The sequence below is a fragment of the Staurois parvus genome, unplaced genomic scaffold, assembly GCF_062004578.1.
Source record: "Staurois parvus isolate SC_StPar_1 unplaced genomic scaffold, SC_StPar_1.0 ptg000928l, whole genome shotgun sequence".
Taxonomy (NCBI): Eukaryota; Metazoa; Chordata; class Amphibia; order Anura; family Ranidae; genus Staurois; species Staurois parvus.
The window spans coordinates 1,255,471-1,283,249 of record NW_028318724.1 but is presented as its reverse complement, the minus strand read 5'-3'; the positions used below and the strand labels follow the sequence as shown (position 1 = coordinate 1,283,249).

At 43.8% G+C, this 27,779-nt stretch overlaps 1 protein-coding gene across 1 annotated transcript in view; it reads right to left on the bottom strand.

Annotated features, from left to right (window-relative positions):
* The window catches only part of LOC149441986 (GDP-mannose 4,6 dehydratase-like), a gene marked incomplete at its 3' end in the record, with an annotated part of 354,452 nt that extends 339,985 nt beyond the window's left edge, over positions 1 to 14,467 (bottom strand). Inside the window, exons 1-2 of the mRNA XM_089656671.1 lie at positions 14,291 to 14,467; positions 13,598 to 13,745 (exon numbers count right to left, since the gene is read on the bottom strand). Of these exons, the coding sequence (XP_089512797.1) occupies positions 13,598 to 13,681 (84 nt within the window). The remainder of the gene's footprint in view (positions 1 to 13,597; positions 13,746 to 14,290) is intronic.
* Between the last annotated feature and the right edge of the window lie 13,312 nt (positions 14,468 to 27,779).

Sequence of the window (27,779 nt, the reverse complement as noted above, 5' to 3'; positions counted from 1 at the left end):
AGCTTGTTCAATGAAGCTTTGGCAATAAATCCTGGAAGCTGAGGTTAGAAGATGATGGGTTTCTATGCAGAAATTATCCTGTTTTTGCACTCTCCAGCTTTAGGAAAACTCCTTTGTCTTTTTTCAGAGAGACTTGTGTTTCTCCTGAGGTTACCTGTGGGTTTTTCTTTATATCCTGAACAATGTTTCTGGCAGTTGTGGCTGCAATTTTTCTTAGTCTACCAGGTCTTGGCTTGGTATCAAGAGATCCATGAATTTTCAACTTCTTAAGTGAATAGTACGGACTGGCATATTCAAGGCTTTGGATATCTTTTTATACTATTTTCCATCTTTATAAACTTCCATTACCTTGTTACACAAGTCTTTACTGCTCCCCATGGTTTACTATCTAGCCTGCTCAGTGCGCATCCACGTGAGAGCATTGCATTTTAAAAAGCCACATATGTGGAAAGTTAACCTTTAATTGTCATTTTAATATCTGTGTTACCTTGTGTGTTTGTACCAAACAAAAAATTCCAGGGTATGTAAACTTTTGATCAGGGCCATTCGGGTGATTTCTGTTATTACGATTTAAAACAGGAGCCAAAACTACTATGATAAAAAGTGCCTTCATACGATCACTATCCTTAGTGAAACATCTTTTTGGCATGATCAGTCATTTTCAATATCCATGCCAAAAATTTCCCGATTTCTGCCAGGGTGTGAACACTTGAGCACACCTGTAGTTAAGCAAGAAAGGCAGGAGATGAAGAAGCAGAAACAAGCAGGGATTAAAGGTTAACATGCTGAACAGACCTACAATAATGTCTTGTAGGGTCATTAGGGGCGATCAAGTACTCCCGCACAAGAAAATATCCATTCGTTCACAATATAAGGGTCCGGGGTGCCACACAGCATTCCTATGCCCAAAGAGAAACAATTTCAGGGCTCTTTACACAACATTCTGTAGAACTAAAGGTACCAGTGTTTTAATAGCAGCACACGAAAGGTAGAGAATGATAAGTCCAAGTGTTCAGCAGGTGGCTTTGCATCAACATAGCATTATGCTATTCAAAGCAGAGCTGCTCCTTAAGAAGTAGAGCCAAAGCTCGTTTCACTGTACTTCTGTGGATCACAGAGTGCAGAACGTTCTGCACGCCTGTGACCAGTTTTCAGCTGACAGCAGGCTAAAGTCCGGTGCCGGCTGACATCTCAGCCAGTCCAGGCTGGGAAAACCATGTGGTCGGGATCCACCCAGGAGCTTGGGGGGGTTGGGAGGCAGAACAGAAAGCGGATACACAGGGACACTGCCATCTCCCAGCAGCTTTTCACTCCTCAGTCCCACCAGGGGGGAGCTCTCATACGGCACCTGGACGGTATGCCCAAAAAGAGAAAAAAAAAAAAAAACCACAACATTAAGCTCCACAAGCCGCATTGCCTCACTGACGTCACACCGTTGCCCGTGCAGGTCAAGATGGCACCAGAGCAGCGCTGCGCTCCTCGCCACGCTGCTAGTGATCAGCCTGCCTCTGAAAACACACTGAAGTGGATGCTTCATTCCCTACACAGGGACCTCTGCAATAAGTTCCACTCATCCATCTCCACACTACAATACACAGAATTGATAGTCTGGAAACACGAACAGGTGACAGCGGAACACCACCGCATACAATGAAATAGTGAATGCCTTTGACCATCATGCAGAGGAAAATTTACTTCTTGCAGGGCAAAGTGGTGGATTTAGAAGACCATTCCAGAAGGATCATTAAGTTTAGGGGCATGCCAGAGAATGTTAACCCCCCCCCCCCCAATTTGATTCCCTATCTCCAAAAACTAGATTTTAAATTGCTCCCTCAGTTAAGCCAAGCTGATATCACTATAGATCCAGTGTTACCAAACCTAATCAACTCCTGCTTCTGTGCTGCAAGATGTTTTAGCGTAGATTCATTTCTTTCAAGGGAAAGAACGAACCATAGCTTCAGCACATTCTGCATCCCCACTGCTGGATCCCTTCTCCTCTCTCACTCTCTACACAGTTCTCGGCCATAACAGCTCAGAAACACGGACTGCCTTGATATGCTGCTTAAGCACTGACATGATACGAGACCTTACGCAATTTTTGGGTATATCATTCTTCTACCCATCAGTCTCTTTGAGATCAATGCACAAATAATGAAGGTTGTGATGTGGATGCATGCAGCCCAATGCGCCTGACCTGCACTAGGGCTCTTAGGGGACCCCGAGGGACCAGGTGGGGACATGGATGCCTCTGGGAAACTCACACATAGTGAATATGGCCTCCACATGTTGATTATATGCAGGTATGTCCTTAATGTCCCTTGATGAAGACTTGTATGTAGTCGAAACGCATTTGGAATTATGAATTGGAAACAGATCCATAACACTGTATACTATGTTTTTTGGAACCTCACTTTTGTATTAATGTGATGGACAGCCATTGGGCTTTGCAACATAAAATAAAGTTTTGTTTTAAGGAATTATGATCGACATTGACTTTATACTTTAATTTGTGGCTGTTGAAAAGTCCCAGGGGAGACGTTTTAGTGCTTAAGGTAGAAAGCATCAGAACATGTCTCAGGGGGAAAGAAGGTATAAGCACACTAGAAGTCATGCTCACCTGAGAATAACAGGGTGCAAAGCATCCCATCACTAGTTCACATCCAATTTTATCTGTATTTTGTTTTTGGTTTTTTTTAGACTAAAGTTGCTTACATGGTTGAAACGCTCTCAAAATCGCTTGTTACTTGTGAGCTACAGTAGTTGTATTACTATCTCTGAGTGTGAAATTAGAAGATGTGACCTATCCTCCTTAACTACCCTATCCAGCCCAATAGCCATAATGTCTTGCCATAACTTCCCTTAATGCTAAAGGGTTAAACTCCACTTTTAAAACTGAACTGTAATTTGGAAGGACACTTTTACTCATTCCAAAGATATATTATGTGTAGAGGAAACTAATTTCTCCTCCCACAAACCTCCTCTTTGTACTCAAAACAATTCTCATACTGTTTTTTGCCAACTTGCTCGGAGAGGTAGACCTGCATGGTAGATATTTGATCTTAAATGCCACTATAAAAAGCAATCATGCCATGATTATCAACATGTATGCTCCAAAACAATCAAGGAAAAAAAAAAAAAAAACTGCCTCCTGTCTTCCTTGTACTGTGGTGCTACTGAGCTGCGGCCAGACCCTACAACCTCGTCCTGGAGACCATACCTCTGGCTGTGTCCTGTGTGCTGGACTTAACCCTGCTCTGCCTGGACCCTTTGTCCTGTATGCTTGACTTAACTCTTTGTCTGCTGGAGTTCTGCCATCCCTATAGTGTGTTCAGCCCTGTGTTACAGATTTACCCCTTTGCCTACCAGAACTCTACTTTCCTTGCCTTTCAATAAAAGCTTTGTGGGTACTCCTGCTCTCCATGTGTGTTCTGTTCCACAAACTCCTCCGTCACAGGAGACTCAACACCTCTCTCATTTCTAATCCCGGTTGCCAGAAACATACTGCCTCTGAAATGGTGAACTACTTTTTGACCAACATGGGAATGGTGACTAATTCTGCCACTACTTTCATGGAATGCCCATAAGGCATATCTTAGGAGGTCTCCTTAATAAAATTAGGAGCCGACAAAATAGAGAAAAAAAAAAAAAAAAAGGAAATTTCAATGATACCACAGAGCGACTATTAGCACCCTTGAACATGCCAACAAAACCCAACCTTTCCTCCATTTTGACACCATATTAAAGTGACGCCAGGCAAATTCTAAGCGAACACTTTCACGACAATTTTGATTTCCATCTTAAGCGCCTCCAATTACACTTCCTAATTCCAAGGATAATAAACCTGGAACATTTTTAGCTAAACAACTTAAACACCAGTTCATGAATACTAAAATCCCATATCTTACCTCCCAAACGCATACCCATCTCACCAACCCCAAAGATAAATCACTAAACAATTTAGCTCTTATTGTGCTACTCTATACAATCTCACCTCCTTGGTGCTGCCCCACCCCCATCCTCAGATGACAAGAGATTCCTAGACAATCTATCCCATCAGTATCCCCAGAACACCTACAAGCCCTATCCAACACTTTCTACTGAGCAGAACTTGAAAAAGCTATTGCCTCCCTTCCATTATACAAAGCCCCAGGCCCCAACAGCGTTGAGTATTAAACAATTCCCAAAAAACTTCTTACTCCCCACCTCTGACTCCTATAACCAACCACATAGTTACCACAGGAAACACGGCCCCAGAATCTCTAGAGGCTACTATCACAACCATTCCCAAGCCAGGCAAACTGTTCAACAACCCTGCTAGCTACATCTCCTTGTTAAATAAAGACATCAAGCTTTACGCTAAAGTCCGAGCCACACATCTCACAAACATTATTCCACATTTGGTGCACATGGATCGGGTGGAATTTGTGGCTGGCAGACAAGTGTCGGATGGCACACATCGCTTTGACTTATTGCAATGGGTAGAACATCACAAAATACCCTGTTTATCTCCCTTAATGCAGAGAAGGCATTTGATAGAGTCGACTGGAACTATCTAAAAGCAATAAAAAAAAAAAAAAAAAAAAAAAATTGCTTTCTCTGGACCCATCTAACAAGCCATAATGGCCCTTTATTCCTCCCCCTCAGCCAAAGTCCCCATCTCAGGTATTCTGACCTAATATCTAATGGAGCTCGATAGGGTTGCCCTCTCTCGCCGAATATTTGCCCTGATCATGGAGCCCCTTGCTAACTGCAGCCACACCAACCCTCTCATTTTGAGCATCGACATTGGCGGCTATACCCACAAAATTGGCCTATATGCAGATTATGTAATCAGTTCCCTGTCCACTCCCACATCTCCATCATAACTTAGACCCATTTAGTAAAGTCTCCCTCCAGAAAATCAACTACTCAAAGTTTTGCATGTTAGGTGTTGGCATAGATCAAAAAGTTAGACGTAGCATTGCTTCTCAAATCTCCTTGTGGGCCCCTACCTTCATTCTCCTTTACTTAGGCATTCAGTTGATTGCACCCACTTTTTGCTTACTTCCTCTTCATTTTTCTAACCTGGTTTCAAAACTTCAAAATGCCATATGAGAACTGCAGCATGTCTGAGCCTCTTGGACTGGTCGCATCGCTTTTTACCAAGTTGTACCCTTTTCCATATGCCTACCACACTCTCCCTCTTGCCTTTCTACAACCTAATCTCCACAAACTGCAAGCTATCATTACATCCTTTATCTGGAACAGTAATCGTCCCAGGCTAAACTTATCCCTACCATGTACAGAAGTATCTTCTGGAAGAATGGGAGCTCCAAACATCACAACTTAGGCATGCCATAGACGGCCCATTTATCGGACGAATTTTCGTCCGATTAACGAAAAAACGGTCGGCCCAGTTTCCGATGCTGCCACCCATGCTGTTTTTCATGGATTTTCCAGCATGACCAATAAAAATAAATGAGGAGATCCGCAAAAAATGGCCGACGGGCTGGCCCCACTAACAGCATGATTATCGACCAATTTTTCGTGCGGACGAAAATTCGGCCGATAAACGATCAGTCTATGGCCTGCATTATTTCAAAGCAACTCTTAGACCAAGCCAAATCTTTGTGGAACCCCAAGTAACAAACCACCTGGCTTCAAATTGAGAAAACAGTGCTGACTACCCAACTACAGATGCTGCTCAGTACCATACTCTTGCAATGACCTGGACTCCACTCCCATCTTAGCTCTATAAAATACCACAATCAAGATTTAGCATGCTAACAGCCAGATCACTCAAGGTATACCGAATGGCTTATTATCCAACATTCCTCTGATCACATTACAAACGCTCAAACGCATATCATACCTGATAATTCATTCTCAGAGAGGTGTACAGCAGACATTACAGTAATTGGAGATCCATTCCAGAACTCTCATCTACTCTCCTTCCAACAACTACAGTCCTAGTTTGCTATACGTTCCAAAAAATTCTTCAAGTATGTACAGTTCCAATCAACCCTCCACCATGTACACTGGACTGAAAATCTTTCTGGCAACTCATTTTATGAACTGGAGACTCCCAGAAGTCATGGCATTTCCTACATCTATAAACTCCTCACTACTCCTTCCCAGAACTCAAAATCCTCCACTAATGTTACATTGGGAACAACTTCTTAAAAAAAAGCAAAAAACACCACACTGTAAAAATAAGGGTATGGCACTTTTCCTCCAAGCTAATTTACTACCTGTGCAAAACCATATTACCATTCACATATCAAAAGTAAAAAACTCAAAATATAGTGAAACCTTACCTACACCTGCACTATATAGGTGTGTTGCAATATTCCTTGTAGATGCCCCTTTAAGAGCACCTGATTGTGCACCTAGCTGTGAAATGAAATTATAAGTGGGCGCTTACACTCTCCAAATGCCATGAACCAAATAAAACCCAATTAAAAAAAAAAAAAAAAAAAAAAAATTAAAATATAGAAATGGCGCTTTTCCTCCAAGCTAAAATTACTACCTGTGCAGAACCAGAATACCATTCACATATTACCAAAAGTGAAATACAAATATAGTGAAAACTTATAAACACCTGCAACATATAGGCGTGTTGTAATATTTTTGCAGCAGCTCCTTTAACCGCTTTACAACCGCGCTATAGTCATATGACAGCTGCAGTGCGGTTGTCCAGTTCTGGGAGGGCATCCTCCCAAAAAGCGCCCCCCAGTGCTGTCTGATTTACATCACCACTGGGCATTTTATTTTTTGCACTAAAAAAAAAAAATAAATAAAAAAAAAAAAAGGTCTTTCCATTATAAAATTTTTCAAACAGGTAATTTTTCTCCTGCACAGATACGTAGCACTGATGGGCACAGATGAGGCACTGGTGATGCTGTACTGATATGCAGCAATGATGGGCACTGATCATCAGTGCCAATCTGCTCTGTGACAGTTGCCGGTTAATTGGCAGCATGAGGAAAGTGCAGCCAATAACCAGCAATTGTATTTACTCGGTGATCTGCTGTGTAATTGGACACAGCTGATCGTGTGGTAAAAGGGCGCTGTGATTGGCCTTTTACCCCATGTGATCAGCTGAGATCGCCGGCTGCACGCCGTTGGGGACGTCATATGACGCCCTCCCAGAACTGGACAACCGCGCTGTAGCCATCATTCAGCTATAGCGCGGTTGTCAAGTGGTTAAGAGCACCTAGTGGGGATCCCAATTGTGAAAGTGAAACTAAAAGTGGGCAATTACACTCCCCATAGACACCACACACTCAACCTCCAAATGACATGAACCAAAATAACAAATAGTGCTACATACAGTTAACACCAATATGGTAATACTGTTTCTGTGCCACCGAATCTTCCCAAAGTGCTTCACTTCCTGTGGCACCACAATGCACTCACCAAAGATCCATGACAATCCTTTTTAAAACATTGGGGTGGCTCAATGGTTAGCACTTCTGCCTGGCAGTACTAGGGTCACTGGTTCAAATCCCAACCACGGCACCACCTGCCTGGAGTTTGCATGTTCTCCCTGTGCCTGCGTGGGTTTCCTCCCACACTCCAAAGACATGCTGGTAGGTTAATTGGCTCCTGTCTAAGTTGGCCGTAGTATGTGTATGTATGAATGTGAGTTAGGGACCTTAGATTGTACGCCCCTTGAGGGTTAGAGACCGATGCGAATGTACAATATATATGTAAAGCGCTGCGTAAAATTGATGGCGCTATACAAGTACCTGAAATAAAGGTCAAAGCGCAGTTTGCCCCAGATGCTCTCCAATTGCTGTTCCTCACTTTTCCTCCAATTACCATTTCTCCTATGTACCTGATGTCTCTCCATGAATGTCACACAAGGACCACAAAGACAGAATCTCTCATGGTGCAGTATTTAAGACTTGGCAATAAAAAGAATTAAAATTTTACACTTGCAAAACGTGATGCCCAATATCTCGGCACCAGTACACTCAGTGTCTGTGCACCACCGTTCCACTTCCTGGACCTAGAACGACGGTGCACAGACTCTCAGTGTATTGGTGCTGAGATATCGGGCATCACATTTTGTAAGTGTAACATTTTAATTCTTTTTATTGCCAAGTATTAATTAAATACTGCACAATGAGAGATTGTCTTTGTTGTCTTTGGGTGACATTGATGGAGAGACATGGGGTACATAGGACAAGTGAGGAAAAGCAGTTGGAGAGCATCTGGGGCAAACCAAACAGCGCTTTATGACATTTTCTTTCAAAGGACACGGTCATAGATCTTTGGAGTGCGCATTGTGGTGACACAGGAGGTGAAACATTTGGGAAGATTCGGTGGCACAGAAACAGTGTTTCGATGTTGGTGTTGGACTGCATGTAGCACTATTTGTGTTCATGGCATTTGGAGACTGAGTGTGAGGTGTCCATGGGAGTGGAAGCACCCACTTTTAGTTTCACTTTCATAACTAGGAGCACCACTAGGTGCTCTTAAAAAGAGGCAGCTACAAAAATATTGCAACGCACCTATATGGTGCAGGAGTACACAAGGTTTGTATTTCACTTTTGGTAATGTGAATGGTATTATGGTTTTGTACAGGTAGTAATATAGCTTGGAGAAAAAGCTTGGAGTAAATCCACTGTAGTTACCGTACACGCACCTTGGACAACCCCCCCCCGTGTACAAGTCAACCACAAAGCCCAATCAGGGTGAAACATATCAGAGGGGCACGGCCAAGATGTTGGGCCTATAGCTGAAGCCTGTTACCTTACCAGCTCATATAAAGGGATGCCCTCTAATTTTGCTCTTTAACACAAAACTGATCCTGCCTGTTTGCAATTGTTCATTTTTTGCCTTCAGTTCCACTTCAAGTCTATGGGTTTAATCCCACTATAGGCAACAAGTTTTTCTTCCCTGAGCTTTTAACTGGACAGTGAAAACTAAAAGCACACTGATGAGCTCATCTGTCACTCTACTCTCTCATACTATCAACATGCTCCTTTGTCAGCACAAACTGACTGGCTCCTTTTGCTGCTCCTCTTTTCCCATAATGAGCTCTGCTGTACCGACTGTAAGAAGCTCATATCAAGTGAAATGCGTGTATGTACACAGCTTGATTTTTTAAAAAAGACACACTTAAACTGAACTCCAGGACCTATTTGTATTGCATGCTGAGCAAGTGACCCCCCCCGGTGGTCAGTGTGCAGAGAGGAGGCAGCACAGGACAATACAGAAACTAGACAATTGCAGCTATTACTGTATTAGCGCCGACTACTGCAGTAATAGTCAGCTTCCCCAGCAGTCCATCAGGTACTGGATATGCATAATTACATTTTGCAAAGCTGGACCAAAGTAAATAAGCAATCCATATAATTACAGGGGTTCAGCTTTAATGATGTACTATTGAGTACAGAGCTGCATTAATTTGTATCTTACTGTAGATCTGTCTGTAATTCAGCTTTAAAGTGGGAAAAGTGAGGCAAGAAGAAAAAGCGTGGACACCACAAAGATTAATTGATAGTTTTTATTTTTTTTGTAGGTTGTTAATTGACAATTAATTTCACTTTGTTTTTAAAACCTTCCTCACCTTACAGCTTTCAAAAGTGCAATGCAAAAGTATTGCATGTGGGGAGAAATCTCTAACAGAGCCCCGGATAGTGATAAAAGTCTGAAAGGGTTGTAAGACAATCCTGCAAGCTAATGCTGGGGAAAAAAGAATAAAAAAAAAAAAAAAAAAAAAAAAAAACATATACAAAAAGCTGGCCACACTTAAAAAGGATCCCTTCACCTTGCAGAAAATGTTACACCCGTATTTATGGTGTATCATGTTCTTATTCCTCCCCCCCCAGCAGGCAGTGTTTCCTCTTCCCACTATCAGATACTGCCCGCACAGGCGCGTCATTCATTCATTCTACTGTGGCTTCAAGGTTGAACAAATTGCAGGTACACTGATCAGCAAGCTCTTCGTTCAATCACACTGCATGTAGCTCTGGAAATGGCAGCCCGTCCAGAGGTACAGGTAAAGACCTGTAGGCACTGTGTGCTGCAGCCCAACACCGCACTGGCGATATCCTGATTGCAGGTAAAATACTTTGCAGGCTCCAGTTTTAAAATAACAAAAGCACATTCTTTTACCTGCAAAAATATGTGCATTATTTATTTTAATTTAAGGTGAACTTTGCCTTTAATAAACTTGACATTCTTGTACAAAAGCCTCAGAGCAGCATTCACTGAAAGTAAATGATTTACCTAATTTACTGATTTGTAGACAGAACTGCTCAGCACCAAACTTTGTAGGAATATTTAGCTTGGTCCCATCACTAGTTAAAATCTAAAAGTAATATTAAACCGTTTGGTTAATGTAATTTACATCAGACCTTGGTCTAGATTCAGACCACGGTCCACCACTGTCCCATCCGGACCCGTGGTCACACCATTTAGTAGACACTTCTATTTTCAGCCTCCACCACTTTCATTTTCAAAACAGCGTGGATAATGGGCAGGATAGTAATGAACTGAGTGCAGAAAATACCGCTCAGCATTGAATGGAGGTTAACTTTTCAATAATAACCAGCAAGTGATTGGTTGCTAGGACTGCTCGGGAGTTGTGATGTGAAAGGGCAGTGCTGTGGGGAGGAGTAATGTGAAGAGAGCAGAGCACACTACTGCAGACGACAGTGCTATGCGCTGGGGTGAAGATCTGAAAGGGAGTTGAGAACATCGCTTCGAATTAAGGGGTGTGTGATGTAAAGGGGATTCGGTACACTACTGTGAAGGGGGTGCACCTCTTCCGGAAGAAAATTGTATTAATCATACTTTAAATTTAATACCCCTGCTTTACATTAAAATTTCACTCAATTCCCCATATTCTATTCTCCCCAATTCCTTTACTCTTCTGTTTATTGCTTCTTACAGACTTGATTTGCAGATGCATAGAATACACAATCCAACACAGCAAAACACTTTTCTCCTGCGCTGGGAATGGACTCACTGGAACCAGTAAGGATGTTCTGAAACATGCACTGCTTGCTGCCCTCAACAGACTGGGGTGGTCCAACTTCACTGAATGCAAATAGAAAAAACAAAAAAGAGGGCGCACGGACCTAGTGCATTATCGTTTAAAATATTTATTGAAAGAACAAGGTAAGTATTATACTCACAATGGACATAAAACACTAACACTGAAGTATAAAGCCGTTCAGAACACTGCCCCTAAATACATCACCGACCTTGTCCCTAAAAACCACCCAAACCGTACTCTCCGCTCCTCGTAGGACCTCCTACGCTCTAGCTCCCTTGTCTCCTCCTCCCATGCTCATCTCCAGGATTTCTCAAGGGCTTCACCTATCTTCTGAAACTCCCTACCCCAATCTATCACCTACTCTGCTCTCTTTTAGGTGCACTCTAAACACCCAGCTCTTCAGGGAAGCCTACCCCGACCCCAGCTAATACTGGAATCCTTTACTCTTCCTACCACTCCATCCCCCACAGCTAATTTCCTCTTGTACCACTATCCCCTCTCTCCTAGATTGTAAGCTCCAAGGAGCAGGGCCCCCCAATACCTCTTGTATTGAACTGTATTGTTACTGTACTGTCTCCCTCCATAATGTAAAGCGCTGAGCAAACTGTCGGCGCTATACAAGTCCTGTATAATAATAAAAACACAGGCATATCACACCGAAGATAATTGATCCAAGCAGCATCTGAGTTCATACGATGGAACCCTGGATGACCAACTGGCTAACGCGTTAGGCTCTGAGGAAGAGGTTGTGTCCAACGCGTTAGCCAGTTGGTCATCCAGGGTTCCATCGTATGGACTCAGATGCTGCTTGGATCAATTATCTTGTTCCGTGTGATATTCCTGTGTTTTTATGTCCATTGTGAGGATAATACTTACCTTGTTCTTTCAATAAATATTTTAAACGATAATGCACTAGGTCGGTGAACCCTCTTTTGTTTTACTATTTGCATTCAGCAAAGGCTACACACCCATGATCCAAAGGTCCCATCTAGGAGCAGAATGGACAGATCCAACTTTGGATCATTGTTGCTTACCGCTTGGCCTGTCCAACTGTATTGATTTGATGTATTGCTTATGGAGGGGTTGGGTGCTCAACCATCAGCATCCTAGATCAGGAGTTGATGGATTAACCGTCCTCCATGATAACTCATGCACCAAAGGATCAAAGGATGTGCGGCTCTTAAGAAAGGCTGGGGAAAATTAGAACAATACTGCAATGAAGAACAAAAGAAAGCACACCAACATTGCGCATTACCTCAGCGATAAAAGTAATTTGACGGATAGATGTATACTCACAAACGACACAATTGTAAAAGCATATAATGTCCAAGGCTGGACCATTACACCAGAGTCATGTGTGAATCCCAATTCAGGGAAGACCATATAAAATGGCTGATGCGTTTTGAAGGGAGATGCGAGAGGGATCGCCCTTCAAAATGCGTCAGACATTTTATATGGTCTTCCTTGAACTGGGATTCACACACGACTCTGGTGTACTGGTCCAGCCTTGGACATTATATGCTTTTACAATTGTGACGTTTATGAGTATACATCTATTCTCCTTCAATAAATTACTTTTATCGCTAAGGTAATGTGCAAGGTTGGTGCGCTCTCTTTTGTTCTTCATTGCAGTGCTCAACCATCAGCATCAGATTATCTAATGCTGCATTCTTTGTGCTTTTTATTCTTATATAATAGCTTAATAAAAAAAAAAAAAAAAAAGATACGGAGTCAAAAAATTCACTCAAATAGTAAATAGTGTGATTTTCTTTTATAGTGCCCCAAACTCTTGTTTAATGTCAAGATTCTTCCCTTCTTGTGTCTCATTTCAGCACTTAACCAAACTTCCAGTTGGAAATTACATTTCCCATGACTCCATGTGCTCCAGGTCTGTCCCATGCATGTGTAGTACAGGCCACTAGCACTCTTTTACTGCGTTTGTCTGAAACATATACAGAATGAGCTGCTACCAGGGGCAGACTCACAACTCATGGGGCCCCCGGGCAATAGGGGGATCATGAGGCCCCTGTGTCCTTGCCCAAATTTTAAAAAAAAGCTTATGAAAAAGGTAGTAGGGGGCATCTCATGGGGCCCCTACTGACCCCGACCCCTTGGGCAGTGCCCGTGTTTCCAAATGGTCAGTCTGCCCCTGGCTGCTACCCATACTGTGCTTTGATGCTGGTTTTGGATGGCACATTCACAGTACAGGCAGCAGCCTGTACTACACATGCATCAGCTGAACAAAAACACCAAACAGTATGGGTAGCAGCTCATTCTGTACAGGCCTCTGTCAAACAGCAAGAGAGTGGTAGTGAGCTGTACTAAGCATGTATGTTCATAGTACCAGAGCTCTGTCCCTGCTGGGCATATATTCAGCAAGCAAATTAGAGTGCCTCCAGGGAGATTCTGAAAGGCAAAGGAGTCACCCTATAGGCAGAACCTTTCAAAAAGGGGGGGCAGGAAGAAATAGGTATGCAAGGGATGCTGCTACATTTATTCTCTTTTCATTGAAGGTTTAATAAACACTAATCCAGTTTAATAATCCATCATGAGCCCTAAACCCTGTACCTAGTAATACAAAAGAGCAACCATCGATAGTCTCACCTGGCCTGTAATTCCTGTGATTAGCGCAACCTTCCTGGACTTGCCACCATTGGTTGGGGAATCGTTTCCCTGATTGCACGCCATGCTTCAGACTGTTGATTTGCGTAGAGAGGAAACCGGCTGTGTGCGTTCAGCAATGTCTCACGAGCTGCAGTGAGGGAAGAGGAAGGGACAGGTAAGACAGGTTAAACAACAGGTGTCGTAGGAGTTAAACTGCAGAGGCGGGGAGGAGGGGGGAGTATAAGGTGGCTAATGGTGCCTGACGCCTACTATTCCAAAGAACAGGAAACAATTACTGCACTAAGACACAAAGGAGGAGAAACGTCAGTCAATGGTGATGTGACACATGGCGAGGGGTGTGTTCCAGGAAGGAAATGTCATGTGGAAGGGAGACTGAGCTCAGGTCTGATCACCTACAAGAGGATCACAGGCACAGAACACAGCTTGGCTAGATAAAACACATAGCAGGCAGCATTGGGATGATGGAGCATACAGGATCTACAATGTAACTCTGAGGGGAAACACTATTACTGCTGTAGCAGCACACAGGCGCTACAGCAGCCACCTTGGCAGTTCGCTGTTCTCACAGAGGTATACAGTGCAGTGTAGCAGGTGTACAGCCAGTGAGCACGTCCCTGCCTGCTGTGTGTACGCATTAAAGCCACATTGTACAAAGCAGGAAGTGATAGTTACTGCGCTGCAAGGGGCCGTCCAGGAAGCTGGGTGTTGCCGTATGTGAGCAGAGCCTGCGGTACGACCAGGAACATACAGAGAGATGATTGATTTTATACTCCTCCACAGGCCGGCTATTCGCTTCCTGTTTCGTCCATGAGATTGAATGCAGCGGCTCCACCGACAACCAACCAGAAGCTGCCCTCAGCTCACGAGCCCCGCCCAGCGCTCCACCCCTCTCAGTCACACTGAGAACTCGGGTTCCGGCGTTTCACGAAAGCACTGTATCCAAGAGCAGCGTGCGCGCTCCCCGCACGTGACCGCAGCGCTCTTCAGGTTCTGCGCATGTGCACGCCACAGTGCAGGTTGATCTTTTGATCTCTGTGTGCGCGCGGTTGATACCTGTTACAGATTTCTCTTCTTCATACATAGGTGTCCTTTTATGAAACAGAGATCAGCGGAGATCCAGAGGATCGTTGCTGATCTACGCTCATTAGTGGTTTAGGAAACAGATCAGCGGGGATCCAGAGGATCGTTGCTGATCTCCGCTCATTAGTGGTTTAGGAAACAGAGATGAGCGGGGATCCAGAGGATCGTTGCTGATCTCCGATCATTAGTGGTTTAGGAAACAGAGATGAGCGGGGATCCAGAGGATCGTTGCTGATCTCCACTCATTAGTGGTTTAGGAAACAGAGATGAGCGGGGATCCAGAGGATCGTTGCTGATCTCCGATCATTAGTGGTTTAGGAAACAGATGAGCGGGGATCCAGAGGATCGTTGCTGATCTCCGATCATTAGTGGTTTAGGAAACAGATGAGCGGGGATCCAGAGGATCGTTGCTGATCTCCGATCATTAGTGGTTTAGGAAACAGAGATGATCGGGGATCCAGGGGGTCGTTGCTGATCTTCGCTCATTAGTGGTTTAGGAAACAGAGATGAGCGGGGATCCAGAGGATCGTTGCTGATCTCCGATCATTAGTGGTTTAGGAAACAGATGAGCGGGGATCCAGAGGATCGTTGCTGATCTCCGATCATTAGTGGTTTAGGAAACAGAGATGAGCGGGGATCCAGAGGATCGTTGCTGATCTTCGCTCATTAGTGGTTTAGGAAACAGAGATGAGCGGGGATCCAGAGGATCGTTGCTGATCTCCGATCATTAGTGGTTTAGGAAACAGAGATGAGCGGGGATCCAGAGGATCGTTGCTGATCTCCGATCATTAGTGGTTTAGGAAACAGAGATGAGCGGGGATCCAGAGGATCGTTGCTGATCTCCGCTCATTAGTGGTTTAGGAAACAGAGATGAGCGGGGATCCAGAGGATCGTTGCTGATCTCCACTCATTAGTGGTTTAGGAAACAGAGATGAGCGGGGATCCAGAGGATCGTTGCTGATCTCCGATCATTAGTGGTTTAGGAAACAGATGAGCGGGGATCCAGAGGATCGTTGCTGATCTCCGATCATTAGTGGTTTAGGAAACAGATGAGCGGGGATCCAGAGGATCGTTGCTGATCTCCGATCATTAGTGGTTTAGGAAACAGAGATGATCGGGGATCCAGGGGGTCGTTGCTGATCTCTGATCATTAGTGGTTTAGGAAACAGAGATCAGCGGGGATCCAGAGGATCGTTGCTGATCTCCGATCATTAGTGGTTTAGGAAACAGATGATCACCAGAGATAATGTTCTCCGCTGATCATCGCAGCACACAGACTGGCAGTGTATGAAGGAGCGATGTCAGCCCTTCACTGGCGATCTGTGTTTTCCAGGGGCGGACTGACAACTCATGGGGCCCCCGGGCAATAGGGGATCATGGGGCCCCTGTGTCCTTGCCCAAACTCAAAGAAGCCTATGAAAAAGGTACCAGGGGCATCTCATGGGGCCCCCTATGACCTCGGGCAGTGCCCTTTTCCAAATGGTCAGTCTGCCCCTGGTGTTTTCCCTTCAGATTCTGCAGCCCAGAGGTGGAGAATCAGAGGAACCGCAAACGAAGCAGCGATAATTTACCGTTGCTTAGTAAATGATGTTTAATCTCTTATTGTAATCTCGCGAGATTATAATAACAGCAGCCGTTTTCCAGCATTCAAAGCGTTTGTAGATCGCTTCTCCCTTCATTCAGAGAAGTGATCTACTCTGCTTCATAAAAAGGCATTCACACGAGAACTGTTTTCTCCGAGAATGCCAGAGAACTGAGCAGCGATCATTTACGGCTGCATGATAAAAGGACACCTAAGTAGCTCATAAGACTTCTCTGGCTAAAGATAAATAATACAACGTGATAGCTTGCTGCCGTTGCTAAATAATGAGTTACCTTCTCTAATTTGGCAATGCTGCTAGCCAAGGTACTTTCTATCCATGGGTGACAACGCTGCGCCTTCGTGTCTCACTTGATTTGGGGTAGTTTACCCCCTTGGGGATAGGAAGATTATAGATGGAAGTATCTGATATTTGGCACCCCTGACATTTTTAGAAAGCCTAAACATTTTCTCTTAAAGTAGAACTATAGGCAATTTTTTTTCTAAATTTTGGATAGAGTAAGGGAGGGTTATAACTAGGGTTGTCACTGCATCCCTTTAAAACCAAACACATACTAATTACACAGGTTCTGAGGCTAATCCATTGCAGATAAGGCACTAAGTGAGTTTAATTACCACCTTAATCAGCCACAGAACCTGTGTAATTGATATGTGTTCCGTTTTAAAGGGATGAGGTGGCAACCCTGGTTATAACCCCTGTTAGAATTTTTCACCATTCGTGTCCTATTGCGGAGATTTCCCTTCATGTCCTGTCATAACCAAACAGAACAGAGAGGAAATCTCTGCTAATTAAGGGAATTTCTACAGGACCCCCCCCCCCCCCCAGGACACATTGAAAGATTTTCCCTCTTATTACTTTTCTGGATAATATGTGGTAAGAAAAAGAGAGAGGCGCCAAGTGCAGTTTATACACAGTTTAATACGCCACAGTTGTTATAAAAACTCACACTAGTGAGTCACAAAAAGTCAGTGAAAGATGATCTCTGGGTACACCTCCGTCATCCACGTCCTGCAGAGATCCGTCTGACTGCAATAGGGGCCACCATGGATGGTAGAGAAGTTCCAATATCTGTGTCTATAAACACAGGCAATGTGGCACGGGAACAAGCTCACACAAGTGCCCCCATAGGAAGTGGCTTCCTATGGGGTCACTCACCAGAGAGGAGGATCGAGGAGCACTGGCGGGAGCCCAAGAAGAGAAGTTTTGGGGCTGCTCTGTGCAATTTCATTGCACAGAGCAGGTAAGTATAAATCTGTTTGTTAAACTGCATTTACTTTAAAGCAGAAGGTTAGATATGGTAATTTGTACATAGATTGGTCCAGGTTGGATCAATGTATGTATGTGCCATCCCTGTGGAAGCTGGAAATAAATGTACTAGGCACTGCTACTACAGTGATCTACACTCAGTAAACAGTTTGCATTTTCTCAATGAATGCAAAGTGTTCTGTGATTTAACAAGGCAAGGCAATGACAATCTGCACCTTATCCAGTCAGATAATGCTTTGCATTCATTGAGAAAATGAAAAGTGTTCTCTTAATGATACATGTGCCAAGCAATCAACCTCCTGTACCCACAATTCAACAGGGCATCTGCTCAGGATGAGATCCAGAAGCTAGCAACTAACTATTTAAAGATTGCCATACTTAAAATTCATCTTTAATTTTTTTTTGGCTATGCAGCACCAAGAATATAACTTGCCTCTAATGAAGTGTGTCTCATGTCCATCTAGCTGATGCTTAGTGTAGTAATCTCCCTGTAGTGACCCAGATTACCCCCACACCAACGAGCTTCCAGTGGTGCAGATTTAAAAAGAGGGTATGGTTTTGGTAAATATGGGTTTTCAAAAAAACAAACCTACATACTCACCTAGGTGGATGCAGCCTTGATACACCTCTAAGAATGAGAACCGTGTGATCAAAGATCGTTGATCGCTCAGTTCTCAGTCTTCACTGAGCAGAGAGCTGTGGCTGTCAGTAACCGGCTCTCTGCTCTGCCCCTCCTGTGCTCACTGGAGTGCTGGGCTGTGGAGGAGATGGGAGTGGCTGGCTCAGACTCTCAGCAGCACAGAGAGGCTGAGTTAGGTGCCGATCGGGCATCTGGGTATATCCTAATTTTAAAGCCGGGATTTCCTCAGAGTCTGGACCAACAGACTGATGTCAGCAGACTTTAGCCTTCATTCTGCTGAATACTGGTCATTAGTGATGGGCTGAACACTCCCTTGTTTGGTTCGCGGTCAAATATTCAAAACCTAACGAAAGTTCGACCGTGAACTTTAAACGGGGACAATTTACTGAGCGGTATCTTACTGCATCTGAGTATGTGGTAAGATACTGCTCAGCTACTAAAATACCGCAGCCCTTCGGGTCTGGTCTGGATTTTGAGGAAAACACCAACGCCAACATTTTTTTAAAAAAATGGCATGGGGGGTCCCCCCAAAATCCATACCAGACCCTTATCCGAGTATGCAGACCGGCAGGTCAGGAAAGGGAGGGACAAGTGTGCGCCCACTGCTTGTGGGGGTCTGTGAGTGGGGGGCTTATTAGAATCTGGAAGCCCCCTCTAACAAGGGGTCCCTCAAATCCCAGCCCCTTCCCCCATGTGAATGTATGTAGTATGCGGTACATGATACTGCTACCCATTCACAAAAAAAGTGTAGTGTAAAAATGACAGGAAAAAGTCTTTGACAAGTCCTTTAATAAAAACAAAAATAAAAAATGTCCCCCAAAGTAGATCCAACATCAATTAAGAGGCTCGCCGCAACTGCGGACCCCAAAAAAAGAAAAGAAAAATGCTCAGCTCTCAACACTGGCTCCCCGCAGTCTGCTGCGCTGCGGTGACAGTTCTTAAATACTGTGATGACGTCATCATGCGCTGTAATTGGCCAAAGTATTGCACCTGACCTGTGGTCAGGTACATTGCTTTGTCCAATCACTATGTACAGTCAGGGGGCAGTGCATTGTGGGACATGGCGGGCGAATAGCCCACCGAATGCCCTTACCATTCGTGTGTTCGGTGAACACACGAACGGCCAATGCTCGAGTGGAACTTGCGTTTGACTCGAACATAAAGCCCATCTCTACTGGTCATTAGAGTGCAGAAAGAAGTGCACTCCTGTGACCTACAGAAGTATAGCTTTGAACCTACTTGTCTTTTAGGATCAGCAGCAGCAAGTGTGAAGCATTGGTTCTGCTCGCCCACCCCTCTCTTAATGGGCCTCCCTTGCCCATTAACAAAATGTATACTATTCTTTCCCAGAATGCAAAGTGCTCTGTATATGAAGGGCAGGTGGAAGAATGACAGGATCTACCTCTTCCAATCACAGAGTGGTTTGCAGGCTCTTTATTACAGAAGGTACATGCCATTTCTAGGTAGCAGCAGCGGTGACTTGTTTTAAAACATAGGACTGCCACATTTTTTTTGTCATTGGGAGTCTATGGACTATATGGTCTATGGACTATATGAACCAACACGTTAATGTATAAAAAAATATTTTCCTAGGCATGTGAACACTTTCAATCATTTATTATATTTATTGATCTATGAAATGTTTGTAAGAAATTAACCACATGAATTGTTTGTTTTGAATATGTAGTTATTAGATCAAATTGCTTTTATTTCTTTATTTGAGCACTGAGGCACTTTTGAATTGATGTGTAAAGAGACAGCGCACCTATTTGGGGAGAACACACGGTGTTGCGTGCTCAGTTTGCGCACCATTCACAGAATGCAAAGCAGCATCAGCGTTTACAGGAGTATGGCTACATACAGCTATTCATTTCTATGGCAGGTTGTGAGCAGTATGTACATCTTCCCAGATGCTGGAAAACACAGGGAAAATCACGCTAAGCGTATAAAACGCCTATATACGTTGTGCAAGAAACCTAAAGTGAAATTAAAGGATATTGTTATTCGACTGGAAATTGCTATTAGCTGGGCAGCAAGCCACTGCTCCTCCTCACCCCTGCACCTGTACTGTTCCTACCTGGGGAAATGGTGCTCTGAGACTTGTAGCCTGCGGCGGTGCACAGTTAGCACGTAAAGTGTTTGTACACCCATACCAAGCTGACTATGTAATATTTAATATGGTGTCAACAGTGCATTAATTACAAAACATGGGTAAGTTGGTACAGGAAAGAACAGGGGTAATACAGACAAACACAAGAGAACCGCTGATGGTCACGAATGTCATGCCTATTCAAGGGTAGTTGCTAGCAGGGGCGGACTGACAACTCATGGGTACTTGGTATTTTTTCATTCATATAGCAAAAAAAAAAAAAAAGGATAAAAATTTAACATGGGTACAGTGTTGCAAGTGTGATAGTGGTAAAGCTGAAAATTGGCCTGGAATGGAAGGGGGTGAAAGTGTCTGGACTTGAAGTGGTTAAAAAAACAACTGTTGTAGAATATAAGTAGTGTAGTGGTCAGGTATATATTATGTACTTAGAGTGCAGGGGTCCTTCCAATAAGGCTCTCTCTCCAGTATAGATCTCATCTCCCCCATGACAGATCTTTCCTCAAGTACAGATCTCCCCCCAAGCATAGTTGTCCCCCCCCAGTACAGATTTCCTCCAGTAAAGCTCTCCCCCAAGTGCAGATCTTTCTTTAAATACAGATCTCCCTGCAAGTACAGATCTCGCCTCCAGTACAGCTCTCCAAAAATACAGATCTTCTCCCAGTACAGTTCTCCCCCAAGTACAGCTCTCTCTTGAGTACCTTTCTCTCTCCATTACAGTTCTACCCTCAGTAAAGGTTACCCCCCTCCCCAAATATGGATCTCTTCCCCCAGTATAGATCTCTCCCCAGCAGGGGCGGACTGACAACTCATGGGGCCCCTGGGCAATAGGGGATCATGGGGCCCTGTGTCCTTGCCCAAACTCAAAAAAGCCTATGAAAAAGGTACCAGGGGAATCTCATGGGGCCCATACTGACCCCGGGCCCTCGGGCAGTACCCAAGTTTCCAAATGGTCAGTCCGCCCCTGGTTGCTAGTCATTAAAGGGTTAACCATTTACAGTCACCAGGGAGCAGCTTGAGATGAATAGGGTTAATTCTGTGCAGCTATCAAGTTGCTGCTGATCATTAAAGTGTTACTCTTATCCATCATGTGGCTGCTAATTATGAAAGGGTTAATTATATCAAGCCACTATAGAGCTGTTACTTGTTAAATGGTTAATCATCCACATACACAAAACAATTGCCACTTAGGTGACAGGGAGAGCTACATCTGCTACTTTGTATTAATAATGGTCTTCTGTAATACTTTGTGTTACTTCAGTAGAGTTGTGGGGATGCATGAGCACTGCACATGCACAGTGTGTGAAGATGACAGCTGCCAGGAATAGGGAGTGATACTATCTTTTCTCCATATTTGCATCTGCTAAGACTTCAGTGTGTCCTTCTAAAGCTGTGATTCTCATTATTACACATAACTACATAGGAGTTGATGGAGTGATAATGCCCCTCCCTCAAGGAAGGAGTAATAGACACGTGTACCTTTCTGACATGTCACACTGGCCACTCGTAACAATGATAATGCCTGGCTGTGGGCCTGGAATTGTTTTTCAGTGCTGCAGTTGGATGAGATGGTAAAAAAAGTACATTATGAAACAAGGTAATATGATCAAAAGGAAACAATAGCAAAGTGAAAATTATTGCTACTGTAATATGGTGCATTTGTACTTATTATGGTGCATACTGTACTTATTAGTCTACTTGACTGAATGTTAACAAACGTATACTTAGTAATGGATAAATGGTTAGCACTTCCACCTGGCAGTACTAGCGTCATTGGTTCAAATCCCAACCACGGCACCACCTGCCTGGAGTTTGCATGTTCTCCTGTACCTGCGTGGCTTTCCTCCAGGTACTCCGGTTTCCTCCCACCTCCAAAGACATGCTGGTAGGTTAATTGGTTCCTGTCTAAATTGGCCCTAGTATGTGTATGAACGTAAGTTAGGGACTTTAGATTGTACACCCCTTGAGGGTTAGGGACTAATCTGAATGTAATGCGCTCAGGGGCGGACTGACCATTTGGAAACTTGGGCACTGCCTGAGGGCCCGGGGTCAGTAGGAGGCCCCATGAGATGCCCCTGGTACCTTTTTCATAGGCTTTTTTGAGTTTGGGCAAGGACACAGGGGCCCCATAATCCCCTATTGCCCGGGGGCCCCATGAGTTGTCAGTCCGCCCCTGAATACGCTGCATAAATTGATGGCGCTATATAAGTACCTGTAATAGTAGATGTCTGGTCAAACCCTAACTAAGCTTAGACCTATTTAGGGGCGGACTGACCATTTGGAAACTCAGGCACTGCCCGAGGGCCCGGGGTCAGTAGGGGGCCCCATGAGATGCCCCTGGTACCTTTTTCATAGGCTTTGAGTTTGGGAAAGAACACAGGGGCCCCATGATCCCCTATTGCCCGGGGGCCCCGTGAGTTGTCAGTCCGCCCCTGGACCTACTTACACCCCTAGTCTAAGCTCTATGCTAACTAACCTGTAAAAGAATGATGTGCATACTTATCTAATCAAAGGGCATTCTGGTCCGGACTGCTACTTTAAAGCGGCAGTAAAGGTTGGTAAAAGCAAAAACATCCCCCTGCAAATCAATGACATCATGTGCTAGTATGCACCGCACACTAGTGCATTATGAACAATGTACCCTAAAACAGAGCCCTCCAGCGGCGCACTGTCACCGCTGACAGGGCTTCCATCTTTACCCGGTCTTCCTTCGTGGGCTCCGGACGTTTGAATGGCCGAGCTACGATGACATCCCTCCTAAGCATGTGAACGGGAGCCATGATCGTGGCACAGCACTCTGAATGGACAAAACAGTCAGTATGCCATCCATTCAGAATGCAGTGCGCAAGTGACGGTAACGTCACCAGCTGCAAAAATATTGAATATCTCCTATAGAGTGCACATTATTATTATAAACTAACCTGTAGGTACAAGTCACCAAGCAGTGTTTACTACCACTTTAACCATTTAAGGACTGTCCTGTAGCAGATATATTACTACAGGGCTGCCGCGCTGCGCAAAATCACGTACTCTATATATACGTGATTTTGAAATTCCGGGAAGGGGGTGTGTGCGCCGCCCTACCCATGCTGTTATTGGCTCCCGGAGTTGTCAATCAGCGGTTCCTGGCTAGCAATTCATGGCTGGGACTCAGTGATCGGCAGAGAACCTAACAGGGGAGAGATGTGAGTGTAAACAACACAGGTCTCTCTCCTGTCAGCAGGAACGTGCTGATTTCCATCTCTCTGCAAAGCTAGAAAGCAGAAGCAGAATATCCCCTAGTAAAACAGAACACAGTATTCACAAAACAGCACAGTGTTAACCCTTTGATCACCCCAGATGTTAACCCCTTCCAGCCCAGTGTCATTAGTACAGCGATCAGTGCTGTATATCAGCACTCATCACTGTATTAGTGTCAGTGGCAGTCAGTCAATTCCCACTCAGTGTCAGTTAGTGTCAGAATGCCCGCCGATTTCCCGCTATAAGTTGCTGATCGCCCTCATTACTAGTATAAAAAAACAAATCCTTTAATAAACTACATAAAAATATAATTAATTATCATAATTAATATTAAACCCCCATAAATAATTATATAATTAAATAACTATTAGTAAATATATGACTAGGCGAGACAGAATACTAATCATAAACCCTAAATGTCTAAAAAACTATTCATGATATTTTATATTTATATTATGATTAATTATATTTTTATGTAATTTTATTAAAGGATTTGTTTACAACACAATATAATTTTAGATTAGTTATAGTTGTTTTTTTCTTTTATTATTTTAAATAGTGACCGCTTTTTAGTAAAAGTCTTTTTTACACATGTGTGTTTAGCTTGGGACCCTGAGTCATGTTGGGTATTTTAGTGGGGGTTGTTTTTGCATTTGTAATCCCACATGATAGCATGCAGTAGTGCCATTAACAAGATTTTGATACTTACAGGATTCGATATGTGGCTATTCCACTCAGCATGCATTTGCACTTTACCTGTGTGAATATTAATTATAGGAAGTCACATGACACTAGCAGCGGGCTGGTGTAGTGATCTGTGACACAGCCGGTGACAGATTGTGAACAGCCCGATCCTGGAAGGACGTCAGGATAACAGGGTTACCGCTCAGCTGTCATTGTACAATAGGCCGGGCAGGAATGAGTTAAATAGGGATGAATCCAGAGAGATTTGTTTTATTCTCTAATTTAAATAGTTGAGTTGCTAATAATTTGTTGTTGTGTTGTATAATACGAACAGAAATGTTTTGTGTAATATATACAGAAATAAGAGAAAGCCTCTGTCTTTTACTGTATGTGTTATTGTTCATTTGGGGAGGTCTTTGATAATGTCTAAGTAAGCATGCTCTCAATTTGCTTGTTTCTTTGTACCATTGTTGATACTCCCATAGTAGAGGCATTTTGTTGTGATGCTGAGTTTCCACATATATTTTTTAAATGACTACAAGCAAGACCCATGTTATAGATAGGTTTTAGGTAGGTCCTCTTAACTGACTACTGCTGCTGATTTTTTTTAATGTGCATTTACACCCTTTCCACTGCACACTGTTCTTCCTAATTTTAAATTGATTGAGCTGCTCCCATTTTCTCTATTTGCTGACGTATCTTTCTGTGAACATACTGTATTTAATCAGCAATTTCCTGTAATTCCATATCTGATTAGCCACTCCTGTCCCTATCTACCCAATATGATGTAATAAGGTTCATAGTCTGTTTAATACTTAAATTTTTAATGTTGCAATACACAGATTGCTACTGCACACACACATACAGTTGGTATAGAAAATAATCACCCCCCCCCCTATAAAATAATCACATTTTATTGCGTTGCAGCCTGAAATGAAGACAGACACAGTGTTTGTTTTATCTAGCTGTATTTACTCAGTGCAACTTATAATATCCAAGTGAACAATATAACACCAACATGTCAGAAAAAAATAAATAAAAAAACAGAATCACTGAGTTGGAAAAAGGATCACCCCTCTACCAAGAATGACTTGTAAACTTGTAGCTAATCACCTTCTTGATGGCACACAAAGCCATTTGACTTTCAACTGTGATCAACTGTGGTCAATTTGATTAGCTCAGCAAGAAATGAGCTTTCCTGGCGTTTCAAGTGAAAGATATACCATATTTTCCGACGTATAAGGTGACTTTTTAACCCATGAAAATCTTCTCAAAAGTCGGTGGTCGGCTTATACGCTGGTATACGGCGTGCTGACACTTCCAAGCCGGTGTCAGGGTGGCACTTGTTAGGGGGACGGCACGGTGCCTTCCAACGGAAGGAACACTAAGTACAGGGGCGGGCAGGGGGCTGCTGTTTCTTACCTGGCTCCAGTCCCAGTCCAACTACGATCCAGTCCAGGAAGCGCGGCTGCTCCTTCATTCAGTTCGGCCGCTCCCTCACTCGATTTTCACTCGGCTCAGGAAAGGCACACATGCAGCCAATCACCTGCGAGGAGGCGGAGCCGAGTGGCCCAGCGAACATCGAGTGAGGGAGCGGCCGGTAAGTGTGCCGTGCAGATGGTGCTGCTGCAGCCACGTATGCTGGCTGCAGCAGCACCATGCTGGAATGGGTCAGCAAGTGTCATTGGTGTCAGTGGGAGGAATAGTGCCCCATCATTGGTGTCAGTGGGAGGAATAGTGCCCCATCGTTAGTGTCAGTGGGAGGAATAGTGTCCCATCATTAGTGCCAGTGGGAGGAATAGTACTCCATCAGTGTCAGTGGGAGAAATAGTGCCCCATAATTGGTGTCAGTGGGAAGAATCGTGCCCCATCATTGGTGTCAGTGGGAGGAATAGTGTCCCATCATTGGTGTCAGTGGGAGGAATAGCGTCCCATCATTGGTGTCAGTGGGAGGAATACCGTCCCATCATTGGTGTCAGTGGGAGGAATAGCGCCCCATCATTGGTGTCAGTGGGAGGAATAGCGCTCCATCATTGGTGTCAGTGGGAGGAATAGTGTCCCATCATTGGTGTCAGTGGGAGGAATAGTGTCCCATCATTGGTGTCAGTGGGAGGAATAGTGGCCCATCATTGGTGTCAGTGGGAGGAATCGTGCCCCCTCATTGGTGTCAGAGCAAGGAATCGTGCCCCATCATTGGTGTCAGTGGGAGGAATAGCACCCCATCATTGGAATACCATGCTAAAAAACCATACCATATTGAAATCAAATCTGATGTTTTTTAATTTTTATTTGGTGTGCGTTGGAAGAGGGGTAGTCTTATACGGCGAGTATAGCCCAAACCCTATATTTTAACAGGAAAAGTAGGGGGTCGTCTTATACGCCAGAAAATACGTTAATACCAACGTGTCAGAAAAAATTGAAAATCAAAACAGAAACACTGGAGAGTTGGAAAAAGGATCACCCCCTTGTGCAAGTATTTTGTTGAACCACTTTTTGCTTTAATTACAGCCTTTAGTCTGTTGGGATATGTCTCTATTAACTTGGTGCATCTAAACTGTACAATATTTGCCCACTCTTCTTTGCAGAACTGCTCAAGTTCAGTTAAATTTGATGGTGATCGTTTGTGGTGTGAACTGCAGTCTTCAAGTCATTCCATAGATTTTCAATGGGGGTCTGGGCTCTGACTAGGCAATGCAAGGACATTCACCTTTATCTCCTTCAACCACTGTGTGGTAATTTTTGCTGTGTGCTTTGAGTCATTGTCATGTTGGAAAGTAAACCTTCTTCCTATTGACAACTTTCTGGCAGAGGGCAGCAGATTTTCCTCATGAATTTGACGGTATTTTGCCCCTTCCATTTTTCCTTCTATCCCGATAAGTGCTCCAGTCCCAGCTGCAGAGAAACACCCCCATCACAGGATATTACCACCTCCATGCTTTACTGTAGCGATGGTGCTATTTGGATAGTGAGCTGTATTGGATTTCCGCCAGACAAATCCTTTAGTATTGAGGCCAAATAATTCAATTTTAATCTCATCCGATCACAACACCTTTTTACATGTTGCTGCAGACTCTTCAAGGTGTGTTTTGCCAAAGATCAATAATGACTGCATGTAGACTTTCTTGAGGATTAGCTTTTTACTTGCAACCCTCTGTGTTGCATTTGATATGTCTGTATATATAAGATATATAAGAGTTTTTCTTGTTGGTGATGTATATACTATATTGCCAAAAGTATTGGGACTCCTGCCTTTACACGTACATAAACTTTGATGGTATCCCAGTCTTAGTCCGTAGGGTTCAATATTGAGTTGGCCCACCCTTTGTAGCTATAACAGTTTCAACTATTCTGGGAAGGCTGTCCACAAGGTTTAGAAGTGTGTCTATGGGAATGTTTGACAATTCTTCCAAAAGTTAATTTGTATGGGCAGACACTGATGTTGGACGAGAAAGCCTGGCTTGCAGTCTCTGCTTTAATTCATCCCAAAGGTGTTCTATCGGGTTGAGGTCAAGACTCTGCACAGGCCAGTCAAGTTCCTCCACC